This window comes from Rhinolophus sinicus, linkage group LG03, assembly GCF_036562045.2.
Source record: "Rhinolophus sinicus isolate RSC01 linkage group LG03, ASM3656204v1, whole genome shotgun sequence".
Lineage (NCBI taxonomy): Eukaryota > Metazoa > Chordata > Mammalia > Chiroptera > Rhinolophidae > Rhinolophus > Rhinolophus sinicus.
The window spans coordinates 68,548-84,239 of NC_133753.1; the positions used below are offsets into that span (position 1 = coordinate 68,548).

General features: G+C 49.7%; 1 gene segment (V, D, J or C); it reads right to left on the bottom strand.

Annotated features, from left to right (window-relative positions):
- Nucleotides 1–9,252: 9,252 nt before the first annotated feature.
- LOC109442096 (immunoglobulin heavy variable 4-38-2) lies at nt 9,253–13,565 on the bottom strand. The segment is given in 3 exon segments: nt 9,253–9,261; nt 13,050–13,349; nt 13,433–13,565. Coding segments are annotated over 3 exon segments (355 nt in total).
- Nucleotides 13,566–15,692: the final 2,127 nt, after the last annotated feature.

Genomic DNA, 15,692 nt, shown 5'->3' on the forward strand with positions numbered 1-15,692 from the left:
AGCCAGTCTCCTTTGCTGGATCTACCAAGTGTTTCTGACCTGCTGGAAGACCTGCCCTGCCTCAACAGACACCTCAATGATGGAGGTGACAAACCTTTGACAGTGCGTGTGTGAGTGTGTGTGTGACGTAATCACTTGTGGTGGATCCTTTCATCTGCGTGGTTTCAACTACCATTGGTGCCACGAGCATGGTGAGTCAAGAGCTCCACCCTTGGGAGTCTTTTCTCTGGCTTTGGGTTTATGGTCTCTGTTACCTGAAGCCCAGCACACGGCCCTGCTGCCGGCTTGGACCAGGAGCTGTGTGGTGCTGTGCTTCACTGTTCAGGCCAGCAGAGCTCTTTCTGGGTGTAGGTGACTTAGGGCAGAAGATGTGCTGACTCACTGGCATTCACCCAATAAGTAAGTGGGTGTAAGTGTGTACATGTGAGAATGTTTTCCTCCTATTACAACAAACCTCTATGATTCGGACACTGAAGAGGTAAACACAGAATCATGAAGCAAGAGAGGTTCCCAGGAGGAACTGCTATATGCAGAGGAAATCCCAGACCCTGACAGGAAACCAGCCCTTAAACACCATCGGCACCTGCTCCTGGGATTGCTCCCTGTACCCAGTGGGTCCTGGGTGCCCCTGGTGGTACAGTGTCTCTGGTGGTGCAGAGTGCCCGTTGGTGGTCCTGAGGAGCCACTGTTGGTTCTGAAAACCTCCTGGTGTCCTGAGCGCCCCCTGCTGTCCTGAGCGCCCCTGGTGTCCTGAGCGCCCCCTGCAGCCCAGCCCCCTGTCCCCTGCAGGGAGGTTTGTGTCTGGGCTCACACTGACTTCCCTCACTGTGTCCCTCGCACAGTAATACACGGCCGTGTCGTCGGCTCTCAGGCTGGTCATTTGCAGATACAGCGTGTTCTTGGCGTTGTCTCTGGAGATGGTGAATCGGCCCTTCACGGAGTCGGCGTAGTATATGTAACTACCACTACTACTAATGTATGAGACCCACTCCAGCCCCTTCCCTGGAGCCTGGCGGACCCAGTCCATGCTGTAGTCACTGAAGGTGAATCCAGAGGCTGCACAGGAGAGTCGCAGAGACCCCCCCGGCTGCACCAAGCCTCCCCAGACTCCACCAGCTGCACCTCACACTGGACACCTGCAAACACAGAGACGTCCTGGTCAGAAACTGTCACACATCCACTGTTTCTCTCACTCATATTCTCTCACATACTCAGAGTCTCCTGTTCTCCATAAATTACCTCTTAAAACAGCAACAAGGAAAACCCAGCTGAGCCCAAACTCCATGGTGTGTCGTCTGTGCTCAGTCCTGATCACGGAATGGGGACACCTGGGGATCCCGGGGCTGGGGCTCCTGTCCCACAGCTGCAGGGTCAGGGCTGGGCTGGTTTTCATCAGCAGAGGGGCCCCTATTTGCATGTCCTCCTTCCATATAGGGAGCTCGGGGTTGGACACCTACACAAGGCGGGGCCTCATGCAGGCGTGAGTGTCCTGGTTAGTTGGTGGTCACGTGAGAGTTCAGGAAAACATGATTTATTACACATGACGGTGCTGGAGTGAGTGCTCAGCACCCATTACCTCATTTCACTTGTATGTGAGCACCCAGAACAAGTGACCGAGGTATCAATCCCACCTTCATGTTGCAGAGGTGAAGCTACACACGGCAGCCCAGAGGAGCCGTGTGACATGTCCAAGGGTACATATCAGCTGAGAGGGAGCCCTGTACCCTCCCCATGGACCCCACTGCTCCCCCATCCCACTCCAGGGCAGGGATGGACATGCCAGGTGAGGTTCCAGAACCTCTTCCCGTAATGAAACATGTCTGACTTTCTGCAGGGTAGTATTTACCTAAGAATGTGGAGAATCTGGGTTCATGGAGATGTAATTTCACAAGTGTGACGTTTTGCATGTTACTGTCTGTAAGTCTTTCCTCACCAATTGTCCATTTATTTTCTTGTAGTAGCTTTAATGATGCATATTTGACCACAGTAAATGGCCCAGATCAGGAGGATGCAGGTCTTACCTGAATCTACAGGCATTTTATTGGACCTGGAAGCAGGAGCACGAGTAGGAACAGCCCCACCCATTGTCCTCTCACTGGGTCATTCCCAGTGTCCCACCTGAGGGACTTGTGGTGATGCCCAGCTCAGGGGGCTTCTCGTGCAGGAGACCAGCAGGCAGGGAAACAGCCACCATGGCAGGGACAGGAGACCCTGTCAGTAGTGTGGGGCTGTGACTTCACAGTGGGGAACAAACATGTTTAACTCTTAGTGAACAAAGGAGGGTATATGTGGAGCTGCTCAGTTTTGATGACATACGGACAAGTGCCATCTCAATATATAATTGAGTGACTGATAACTAAATCTACTGGTGTGTAGACATAGCAGTGGGAAGATGTAAATGTATATTGTCAGCCACATTGTATCTAGTGAAATGTCCTCATGCATGTTCCTCGAAGCAGAAAAGGAAAATAACCCCTTAATTCTCCTCTGACACCTACTGACTGACAATCCACCAGAATCCCCAGTCTGTCTATATTATAAGTTAGATCCCTAATTGTATTTCAAAGTTGATGTCAGTTCTGACAACGTCATGGTGTGTCCTCACCCGTCTGCAGCATCCCCACACCACGTCACTGCCCTGTGGAAACAGCCCCCTGGGTCTCCACCAGGACACTGAGGAGGAGGACACCTGCCCTCACCTCCCATCACCGTCAGGCCCAGACCTCAGTGTTTGCCTCCTGAGCTGCACATGCTGAGCTATATGGGCAGCTGGACAGCAGTGAGGGGTGGATGTGCTCTTCTTCCTGGGAGATGATCCTGGGGTCTGGGGACACATGTGACCCTGGGAAAGGGGCCCGGGCTGCACATCCTGTGAGAGTGCACTCGGTGTACACGTGGTGGTGGTGCCCTCGCCCCTGGGTACCTCTGGCTTCCTGACCTTCGAGGAGACCAAGAAGACGGACGTGTTGACAAGATGCTTTTCTATCCCTGGGACTTGGAGACCCTGAGAAGTTAGAGAGAGTCATGGAGCTGATGGAGAGGCTGTGGGTTATCAGTAAGCACAAGGGCCATTTACACAGAGTCTCTCTGCCTAGAAGGTCAGGAAAAATCTTCAACAAATTAATATAATAGAATAATTGGTGAAGTAAATTCGGAATGCCCAACATCAGGAGGAATGCTGCTATTTAAGGTTGATTATTCATCTATGACATAGAAGTCACTGCTGTCCCACACTCATGGCTGTTACATGATTATAGGAGAGGAAGTCATCGCAGAGCCTGGTCCTTGGGAACTGTGCACATCACCATGGTGACAGCGTATTCTAAATAGGAAAGTACAGTACGGGGGATACAGTCAGCAGGATTGTGAAGACTGTGTAGTGTCAGATGGGCAGTCGCTTATTGGGGGTTCCCTCCATAAATTATATAAATGTCTACCCTCCATAATTTATATAAATGTCTAACCACTGTGCTGTACACATGACACTAATATAAAACAGTATTGATGTCAGCTATAATTTGGAAAGTAGTCACACAGATGTGTAGTGTCATATGGGGAATGTAGTCAATAAAGTTCTAATAGGAAAAGTAAAGGGGGGACACTTCTGCGTTTCCAGAACCTTTAGAAAACAGTTTCTGCTGCGTGAATGTCAGGAGGAGGTTTAAGGAGCACGGAGACCAAACCCTGACAGGAGAGCAGCCCTCAGCCAACTCCTCCCGGGACGTGAATTGAGCGCGTCCCGAGCGCCCCCTGGTGGTGTGCGCCTTTGTCCCAAAGCCCCTGCAGACAGACTGTGTCCCTTCCCCTGTATCCAGCATCAGTGTGGGACGCTTGGAGCACAAGTTCTGTGTACCCTCCTGTGCACAGACTTTTTCATTACCTGACCCCTCCATTTCATCTCTTTGGAATGCAAGCGTCCGTAACTCTTACCCTTTGCCTGCCCTGCTGTTGTATTTTAAGAGACAACTTGTCTTCTAGTGTCACAGACAGAGAGGCTTTTACCCCAGGATAGATCAACCAAATTATGACCCATAACTGATTCAGAGATTGTATTTGGGACTTTTGAGATGATGGTGCTCATACATTTCAGACTGGATTTCATGTTTTCATGAGTCAGCTTTTGGGGGATGTTGGGAGGTTCTAACTGTAATTGGCCTGTGGGAGGCGGGTGAATATGTGGGGGAGGGAGCTCTGAGATGGTCTGAGTCAGGCCTGGACCTGTGAGTGTTTGATGGGAGAAGGCCTTTGTCATACTTGGTTTATTTAGGCACCAGGGGAAGCAAAGGTTTTCCTGTGTTTTCTGAGTGACTCCTGATGCATCCACAGTGTTCTTAGCAGAGGGAGATTAGATCCAGGAGAAGAGAGTAATGTGACCTCTGATGGAAGGTGACCTCCTCCTGGTGTGACGTTGGAAGAACAGGACATGGGATACAAGGAAAGCACCTGTAGAAGCTGGAAAATAAACATAAACAGTCTTTACCATTCTATTCCATCTGGGCTGCTATAAAAAGTTCCATATCCTGGTACATTATAAACCACAAATATTTATTCCCCACAGTTCTGCAGGTGACAATGCAACACCCAGGCCCCACATGGTCACCACTGGTGAGCGCCCTCTACCTGGTTCACATCCGGTGGCTTCCTGCTGTGTCCTCACAGGGTGGAAGTGACATGCAAGCTCTCTGGTCTCATTAGAGAGGCTCTGATCCCCTCCCTGAGGGCTGCACTCTGATGACCTAACCCCTCAAGTCCCCACCTGTTAAAACAACCCTCCATGGGGGTTAGGATTCAACACACACATTGTCAGAGCACAGCCTCCCCCCAGAGCCTCCGAGGGGTGTGTGGTCCTGCCAACACCTTGATATCGTCCAGTGAAAATGACCGCACGCTCTGTGCCCCAGACTGTGAGGGAATCAATGTGAGTAGTTCTGAGCCCTGAGTGTGTGGTAATTAGATTCAGTTGTCCTGGGAAAGTAACTGGCTGGTCGTGAGTCTCACATCATCCAGCGTCTCCCCACTGCTCCCTGTTGTGTGAGGACCCCCAGGACTCCCCAGGGACAGGGACACCTGCAGGCTGGGGTCTGAGGAGAGGAGCCTCTTCAGGAACTCACCCCTACAGGAGAGGCTGAGGGGACGGTGAGCTGACGTAGACTGTGCTTGACCTGGAACACCTGTCACCCATGACGTTGTCACCACATGTCATGATGGTCCCCCATGTGTGTGTGTGGTGCTTGGGCACAGGTGGGAAGTAGAAATTCACCCTTGAATTCCTTATACCCAGCTTCTCCCAGACTCATCTTCATTTTTCACAAAGAGGGAAACTGAGAGAACTTCCTATGGAGACACTGCAGGCCAATCCCAGATTCTGCCTCCCCCAAGTGATCCCAGGTGATCGTGAACTAACCTCCCTCATTCAGAGAACACGGAGGCTCCAGACGTGTCCTCTGCAAGGACAGTGACACATGACAGTCCTTTCAGGAAACGCTTTCCCTGGTTCTTCCTTGAGGTCGTTTGGAGCCTGGAAACCTTCCCCTGAATGACTGAGGTGCCCTGAGAGCCTCACTCCTCGTCTCAGGTTCCTGACTCTGTGTGAAGAAGTCAGGAGACTCATCGTCCCTGTCGTCTCCTCAGCCCCGCACAGCTGCCCTCTCCTCAGGGTTCCTGACACTCTCAGGATGTGGGTCATCTCACTGTGTCCCTCGCACAGTAATACACGGCTGTGTCCTCAGGTCTCAGACTGCTCAGCTCCATGTAGGCTGTGCTGACAGAGGTGTCATGGTGACTCTGCCCTGGAACTTATGCATTGGCTTTCCATTGGTTAGATCCATCCCATCCACTCAAGCCCATGTCCCGGGGCCTGTCGCACCCACTGCATCCAGTAGCTGGTGAAGGTGTATCCGGAAGCCTTGCAGGACACCTTTACTGAGGCCCCAGGCTTCCTCACCTCAGCCCCAGGCTGCACCAGCTGGACCTCGGAGTGGACACCTGTGGGGAGGAGACAGGAGTGGGTGGATTCCCTGTGACTGGCCAGGGCCCCTCATCAGCCAGGGACTGGGGAGCCCCTTACCTGTAGCCACTGCCACCAGGAAGAGGACTGTCCATCTCCAGTCCATGGTGAGGGCTGTGCTGTCAGGACGTCTGTAGGGGAGCGTGTGGCTGTGGGGCGATGCTCTCAGGGCACAGACATGTCCGTATTTAACCCCGCCCACCTGGGCTCATTTGCATATTCATGAGCAGAGGGTTTCATAGCTGAAGACTTGACCCACCTGAGAGAAGCTCAATGACACAGGACCATGCTCAGTGGGCGTCTGAGGGTCCAAGTCCTAATCCCTGTTGGGGGATATGTGTCCCCTGCCAGGTCCCTGAATCTGTGCAGACAGAGCTCCTCGCACTGAGGAACAAGCCCCCCCAGGACAAGATTCTCACTCAGAACCGCCCTTTTGAATGACACGGTGACCATCTGTGCCTGTTCTGGGCTTTGATCTGAATGTCTCAATCCGGGGTTCAGTATGTGTGCCCAATTTTTAAAATTTCAAGTTAGTAAAACTAACTTTGTCATTCATGTTGTTGGTGTAAGACATCTTGAAGTCGTGGAAAACTCATTTTAAGTTTGATTTTATTGCTCATTGTGTTCGGTAAATTCTCCTAGTAGAATAGGATTTTTACAGACACTTCAGCAGTCCTTGCAGAAACCTCGTTTTACATGTTTTTATAAAGAGGAAGGAAGCCCTGGGCCCTCAGAGGAAACCCCTTCCCCTCTCCCTCCCCACCTGCTCCCGGGGCTGCAGCCCCTGCTGATGGGTCTGAGCGCCCCTGCAGCCCAGCCTGTGCCCTGCATGGGAGGGTCCTGTCTGGGCTCACAGGGCATGACCTCTAGCGTCTCTAGTCCAGTGTTAAATGTCTGTGCCCTGACCTCACAATGCTCCCTCAGGGACACCACAAGCTTTGACCTCATTTCTAGACATAGTGAATTGGCCCCACTAATTCCCAATGACACTGAAGGTTGTCCCCAAGTAAGAGGCTTATGAAGCTTCCAGGGAGACCATTCCTGGGGCTGCCACATGCAGTGATACTGTCCTGAGTCCACAAGCTCAGGGGGCTTTGGGGGCCTCTCATCTACTTGAAGTTCCTCTGTTTGGAGGTGACATCTGACTATATCTGCAGGTGCAGACTCATGGAGCTGAAAGCCCACTCCACATCTGGGCTTCAGTAGGACACAGTCACACACACACACACACACACACACCCTGAATTTCGTGTTCAGGAACTCCAAATTTGCCTTTCGTCTCTGTAGCTACACATGGGCAGTGTCCCCGCACTGACAGTTGGTCTGGCTGTGTGACCTGCTTTGACAAACATAATTTTCATGATTATTAGTTGCCTGTAAATAATTTCATCACATGCAATTTATCTGAAAAATTTCTTTTCTGATGTCTTAAACTGGTGACATAGTCACTCATTCACATATGTTAACACTTTATTTCTTTATTAATTTGTAGACTCTGGTGATTCTTTATTGTATGATCTTCATAAAATGATGAGAATTCTAATTTCATGCTCAGAGTTTAACTTGAGACACATTGAGAGATGTTTTGCTGTATATTTTTAGACAGATTGCTCGTCAGATGTAATACAGGTACTTCTGGAGTCAAGCTTAGGCTTCCTGTTTCCAGGTTTGGGTGTATCACTCTCGTGGCCTGTCCTGGCTCTCTGGGCACAAAATCAAGTTCCTGGAGCAAGGTTTGTGCATTGCACTTCCCGTGTGAATCCGATGACCATCATCTGTGCACGGCCACTGCCAGACACCCCATGAGGAGAGCGCAGTCCTTCTGTGCTGTCATTTCGTACGTTATTCATTTGTGCATTTTGGACCATTTTTCCTTTTTCATGGCAAGAGAAGCTGGGGTATGAAACTCTGGAATTCACGCGGATTTCTTATCAGCTAATGCTACTTTAACATGAAATCCAGCATTTTAATCAAACTTGACTTTGGGTTTGTTTGTATTCTGTCACTTACAAGGACAGCAGCCCATGAAACAGCCGCATCCTGTGGGTGACCTTGCGTCCACGTACCTGACCTTGTCAGGTTGCTGATGAAACAGAATTCAGCCTCTCACCTGCATGCAGCACTCACAGGGCCATGGGTCTTCTAAGGAGAGAAGAGATGGGAAGACGGGGCTCTGAGGCTGTGGGTGGGGAGGAACCCCAGAGCCTGGCAGGAAATGCCGCGTGCCCACATGTTCCTGTGCTGCAGACACGGGGGCCCAGCTGAGGCCCAGCCTGGGTTCTTGTACAGGAGCCCCCTGGGCTGTGTCTCTGTGCCTCCGTGCACAGAAATACGTGGCTGTGTCTGCAGGGTCCATGCTGGTCATTGTTAGGACCACCTGGTTTCTGGAAGTGTCCTTGGAGATCGAGAGCCGGCTCTTCAGAGATGGGCTGTAATACTTACCATCATTCCACCAAATGTTTGCAAGCCACTCCAGGGCCTTCCCGGGGGGCTGACGGACCCAGCCGACACCCATATTAGTAGTGCTCAGTGAAAACCCCGAGAAGGAGCAGGTCAGTGTAAGGGTCTGGGTGGGTCTCACCAGCCCAGGACCTGACTCCTGCAGGGTGACCTGGGACAGAACCCCTGTGGAGAAAGCACGAGAAAGGTGAAGCTACTTCTGGACAAGAACTGGAGTCCCCCCATCCCTGAGTGTGTCCTGACCAGAGCACTCACAGGAAGGGACGGTCAGCAGCAGGAGAGTGGAGCAGAGCGTGTCCATGGTGGGGCACAGTCACTGTCCCAGGCCAGGGCTTGGCTTTTAAATCCACGGAGGGGGATGGGGAGATTTGCATGCTGTCACATGGTGCTGACCCCTATGGGAGACTCAGGTCTGTGAAGTAGGGGAGCGAGTCTGTGCTGCAGGAGAAGCGAGCCCTGGGTGTGGGCTCCACGTCTGCTCTCCATGGGGACCCGACTCAGGACTGGGTCCCAGGAGACAAGCCCTCAGAAGTGCCCAGTGTGGGGATGGAGTCTGGGCTGTGACACCCCTCTTCCCACAGACAGTATCCTCTGTGTGGATGCCCCTCCAGGGACCCTCGCCCTGGGGGTTCTGTCCTAGAGCAGGGGGAGTGGAGAACTGGCTGGACGGTGCTCCTCCTGCCTGCAGGGCTGAGGTGTGAGCCTGGGCAGAGCAGGAGGCTGAGCCCGCTGTCGTGTCCGAGCTTCCCTGTGGTTAGGAGACGGAGGGTCAGTGGACACATCACTCACACTTCCTGTGTGAACAAGTGCAGCTCATGGGCGTATTCCCACTGCGTGTGCACCCCACAGGGTGGTCCCTGCATGGACCTCGTCAGGGGGCACAGTCACCTCTGTGGGCTCAGTGACCTCACGTCGGCCTCCCCTCTTCTCACCCGTGACCCAGGACATTCTAGGGCATCCAGCGCTCTGTGTGCCCCTCCATGCTGGCCGTTCTGAGCTCCATGATTTTCCATAACTGTGGTCACTCCCTGTCCTGCAGTGTTGCTGTGAACCCACAATTCTGTCGTGATTGAACACGTGTGGCTTGTACGGAGTCTATTGTCAGGTTTCAGGGCCAAGAGCATGAAACATGCCTGAGTGACAAGCTGTTAGAACACTGCACAGGCAAAGTGCCCTCAGCGTCAGGAAGAGCCTGGAGGAAGCTTGCAAAGGGCTGAAAGTGTCAGTCAAGGTCACACCTGATAAGCCTTGGACTTACGTCACTGCCTCTCACAGAATGACCCGGCGACAGGTAAGCCCCATATATACTCGGGTCAATCCATGTTTCAGAATCCTGGAAAGAGTATATGGGCCTACATTTGGTTACACACTCAATTTATGATGAAGAATGAATTGCTTCGAATAAATTGATTTCTTTGAAGCGAAATAAGTGCATGTAACAAGGAGAGTTTCTCAAATAAAGCTTTTTATTATCAAAAGATGGACTGGTGACAGATAGAAATGAAAATATTATTACCCTGCAATTTGGCCACACACACACACACACACACACACACACACACACACACGAATGGACTCACACACATATGGACAGACACGTGCACAAACTGTTCACTCAGATCTGCATTAAATTACTGTTGTGTCCAGTGAATGCGCAAACTCACATACAACGGAAAACAAATCTACACACACACATTAAACTCTTCTGCAAAGGGAAAACTCCATTTAATTAATGGGGTAAAATGTATTCCACGTATAAGACCATGTCCTGTGTCACAATGCTAGTTGTACGTCTTCCTTTCCTATTTGGACCCTGCACTTAATTTTTTTGGTGAAATTTCTTTGGGTCTGACCTGCACCCCTGTGACGGATGGGAGTGGTGAGTGTGGCTCCTTTGTCTTATTCCTCGTCTTCGAGGGAAAGCTTTTTTTCTTTCCCTGTGGAGAATGAAGTTGTGTATACACTTCATATAGGGCCTTTATTATATGTAACAGTTTCCTTCTATTCCCACTGTGTTGCATGATTTTTTAAAGTCAGAAGACATGTTGAATTTTGTCATTTTATTTTCCTGTATTGATAGATCACCTGATGGGAAAAATGCAGTGTCAGCAAGAAATGGTGCTGGTCTGATATGTGGTATATAAACCAAAAACAACAAAAGAACAAGACAAACAAATGAGAAACAGAAACTCATAGACACAGACAATAGTATAGTGGTTACAGAGGGCATGGGTGAGATGAGGGTAAGGGGATCGAATATATGGTGATGGAAGGAGAACTGACTCTGGGTGGTGAACACACAATGGGATTTATAGATGATGTAATACAGAATTTCATCATTTACTAACACATGTCACCCCAATAAATTTAATAAAATTAAAAACAAAAAAGAAATGGTGCTGGGATCAGTGGAAATCCTCCTGCAAAACAATATAATTGAACTCCATCATATACCATACACAAAAATTAACTCAAAATGGTTTAAGGACGTAAATATAAGACGTAAAAGTGTAAAATCCCTAGAGAAAACACAAAGGAAAGCCTCGTGACAATGGATTTGGCAATAGTTTATTCAATGTAATATCAAAACACAGGATACAAGCACAAAAATAGACAAATCAGGATAGATGAAACTCAAAATTGTATGTGCATTAGAAAGACACAATGGACGTCATGAAAAGGAACTTACTGAATGGTAGAAAATAATTACAAATTATATATCTGATAGTGTGATAATGTCTAGATTGTAAATGAACCTCTAAAACTGTACCCCAGAAAACAAAACAGAAAAATTTCAAAAAAGTGAAAAATCGATATTAACAACAACAAAAAAGAGATAATAAATGGTGGCACAGATGTGCAGGAAAGGGAACCCTTATGCACTATTGGTGGTAAATGAATGGGTGCAGCTACTACAGAAAACAGCATGCAGATTCCTGAAAATATTAAAAAAAAAACTATCATATTATCCAGCAATCCCACTGCTGGGTATTTATCTAAATGAAACAAAGTCACCATGTTGCAGAGTTATCTGTGCTCCCATGTTGACTGAAGCGTTATGTACCGTAGCCAAGACATGGAAACAACCTTAGTGTCCATCAACAAGTGAGTGAATAAAGTATGTATAATGGAATACGATTCAGCCATAAAAAGAAGGAAATGCTGCCATTTGCAGCAACATAAACGGACCTTGAGGGCATAATGGTAAACTATGTAAGTCACACAGAGAAAGGCAAACACTGTACGATCTAACTTATGTGTGGAATCCAAAGAGAAGCATACAGAAGGGATCGTGTGTGTCATGGCCATGGATGGGGTCGGGCAGTGGGAGACGTGCACGATGGTGATGGAAAGGTACCAACTTCCAGTTCAGGAGCAGTGAGTGCTGGGATGTAATGGACAACTCGCTGCCTGCAGTTCACACTGCTGTGCGGTGTGTGTGACGTTGCTGAGGGAGTCGAGCCTCAAAGTACTCAGCACAAGGAAAACACACTTTCCCTCCTTGTTCTTTTCTTTGTTTTCTTCTCTTTTCTTATATCCATATGAGACGATGGATGTTATCAAACCTTGTGTGGCAATCACTTCTGAAGATATGGAGACATAATTTTATTTATAATAATTGTTACTCTGGGATTACAAAATGGTACACCCGAAATCTACGTAACTTTAATACCAATTGTCACCCCAATAAATTTTAATTTAAACCAAAAAAAGTAATTGTTACTGTACTGGGTAAAAATAAAACAAATTCTAGTGAAAGGTCATCTATAAAGTACATGTAGCAACAATATTAGGAGGAAGTACCATCTGCACCGAAAGTATTGCTGATGGTACATTAACATGTGGAAGGTATCTGGACACAGGTTAGAGGAAATCATATGCGACATCATGTGCACTCAGAGCACATTTGTATGACGGCTTCTGTTTGAATGTATTTATTTTTCTAAAACCTGTGGGTGTGTGAGTTTTCTGTGCTTGTGTGTGAGTGTGTCTGTGAGCATGTGTGAGTGTAAGTGCACGCGTGTGAGTCCATATGTGTGTGTGTGTGTGTGTGAGTGTGTGTGTGTGTGCTGATCAAGTAGCGTGAGACAGCATGAAACCTGGTCACTACTTATGTGAGCAGACACCCTCTGGGGCACGTTTTGTTGTGTATTGAAGAGCTTAACACGACGTTTTACTTAAAGTTGTCAAGAGCTCATCTGCTCCTTTCTAGAAGAGCCTTCAGGATGGTCGTCTTATCAATCAATAAATAAAGGACACCCAGGAACTTGGTGAAGGAGTGGTCCCCAGTCACTGCAATATGTCATCTGAAAACAGACAGTGTCCCTTCTTCACTTGCTGTCTGCAGTGAGAATATGAGAAAACAGAGCCAGAAACAAGAAGCAAGTGTTGTCCCCGGGGGCAGCTGAGAGGTTTGAGAGGAAATCCCTGCTCCAAACAAAGAAACCGTTCCCCCTGCAAGGTGCACAGCTGTTCTCTGTGGGTCAGGAGCGCCCCCTGGTGTCCTGAGCGCCCCCTGCAGCCCAGCCCTCCTGCCCCTGCAGGGAGGTTTGTGTCTGGGCTCACACTGACTTCCCCTCACTGTGTCCCTTGCACAGTAATACACGGCCGTGTCCTCGGTGGTCACAGATTTCAGCTGCAGGGAGAACTGGTTCTTGGATGTGTCTCTGGAGATGGAGGTGCGGCTCTTGAGGGACGGGCTGTAGTATGTGTTCCCATCACTAATGTAGATCACTCCAGTCCCTTCCTGGGGGCTGCCGGATCCAGCTCCAGTAACCACTGGTGATGGAGTAACCAGAGACAGTGCAGGTGAGGGACAGGGTCTGCGAGGGCTTCACCAGTCCTGGGCCCGACTCCTGCAGCTGCACCTGGGACAGGACACCTGGGGACAAGGAGAATCAGTCTGTCACTCACGTGCAGTCACATCCATCCCACAGACCCGTGTCTGACACCTGAGACCCTCACCTTGGGGGGCTGTCACCAGGCACAGGAGAAGACCCAGCAGTGTCATCTTCTTCTAGACCACAGCTCTGCCTTCCCCAGAGACCTCAGCCTGTGTGAGGAGAGAGCTGGGAGCTCACAGCCCCAGGAGGGTTTTACCCTGGAGCCTGAGGAGAAATTTGCATGTGGGGCAGCCTGTTCCTATAAGTGGGGGGGACTGAGTCAGGCTCCCCTGGTCCTTAGGGGGCCCAGTAGGGTCTCTCGTTTGAATTCCTACAGCCTCTGAGTCTGGGATGAAAGAGCATATGATCTGTAAGATACATTGAAAAAGGTCAAAGACAAGCCCTACTTCTCTGAGTATAAAACTAAATGCTGGACTAGTTGAGTAGATCACCAGGTTTTAAAACTTATGTATATTTGTAATAATCATTAACGTGATTAGCATTATGTGCAGACACATGCTGACAACAGACTAAATATACTTAGTTACAAAAACATTTATAGACATATTGAGATATAATATTTTAGTCAATTTAGTTGTACATATAACCCTAAAATAAAAGCCAGTCCTTCCCAATGTCCCATTTCTTATCACTTTCCTAGGGCTGTACTGTCTGTGTCACATCAGGAAACCCTTGGCTTATCCAAGGTCCCACGTATTCTGCTCCATTGATGTGTGTCTCTCCCTCCACCAATGCCACACAGTCTTGATTATTGTAGCCACATCACAAGTCTCTTCCCACTTTCAGAAACTCTTCAGTAGTAACTAAAATAACAGGACACTTGGCAGGGTTGGGTTCTGGAGCATCCTGAGAAGGGCTGCAGACAGATCTTTGTCTCCATGTCAATCATCTGTAGGTCCCAGGAAGCCCACATCCTGGTCTGAGGACTGGGGACCCCCCATCCCTTTCTGATGGACGTCAGGGGGGACAGGTGGTGTCGGCTGTGGGGTCACTGATGACTCAGGGACATGTGCTCATGACCTGCAGCTCCCTCGTTCCCCACTGTCTATTCTGATGCCCAGGGCTGGGGTGTGCTGACCGCTGGCCCTTTGTGACATAGGTTAAAGGTCAATGAAGCCCGTCCCAGGACAGGGCTGAGCCTGTTCTCTCTCTTCTCTGCTCAGGGATGGATCCAGAGTTTGAGCTCAGCTCCAGAGGCCCCTGGGCATGTGCTCAGACCCCACAACACCCTGACTGGAGAGAGACACCTACCTTTGCCCACAGTTTAGGACAGGAGGTGCTGACTGTTTCCAAATGAGGCCACAGAGAGCAGAACAGAGACACACACAGGAAACCCCACGTGACACAGTTTCCACAGATGGCAGAGCCCAAGTGAGACAACCAATCCTGAAGACAGGCAGTTACAGGATGTCTCTAAGACCCCCTCTCAATACCAGACCTTCCTGCGTTAGTACCAATTGGCTGCATTCTTTCATGAGATGTCAGTCAGGCACGGCCTCCACAGGACACACAGGAGGGGACCAGGGGAAAACAGAGTTTATCACACTCACAGGTCCTACAAACAGGAAGCTCGGGGCTTCATGAGACCACATGGAAGGACCAGGGGGTCAGCAGGCAGGAGACAGGGAGCGAGGGGCAGCTGAGGACCTGGTCTCACTGGCCTTTCCCTGGGAAAGGAGGGGCAGGCAGGTGATCAGCTTTGGATGGACCAGGTGAGTAATGTCAGTAGCTCAGAGATGAGGGGCGTCTCCCTGTGCCGGGCACCTGGGCCTGGGATGATGAAGGCAGAGGAAGTGTGTCCTGGTGTGCGGGCCAGAGCGAGGCGGTGCTCTGGGTGGGTTAGTGTGTATGTGAAAGGCCTGCTCCAGCCTGGGCTGTGCTGCTCTGAGGACTGGGGACCCACGAGGGGCTGTCTCTCCCCAGCAGGAAGGTGTAAAGATGTGGAAACATGATAAGTAGATAAGGTGATAAAATGCATGAACACACACGATGCAGGAGGTGCCTGTCTGCATTCCCAGCAGCTGCTCCTTGCCTTGTTCTGTCCCCATTTTATGTGGGAAAACCATGTGTCCTCTGTCCTCTACCATGAACCATGGAGACAGGCCTGGGAAACAGAGTCGTACCCCCAGGAAGCTCCTATTCAGACCCCTGAGCATCCCAGGTACCAGCACCCAAATTTCTCTGCAGACTCTGGATTTAGTTCCCTTCTGCTTGTCAGTTTGGGCTCAGGCTTAATTGTGGGTTGTAGGTGGGGGCTGTAGGTTGGACACTGTGTGCTGGGTGGAAGCTTCTACAAACTCATGGTCTAGTGTGTGAGTTCT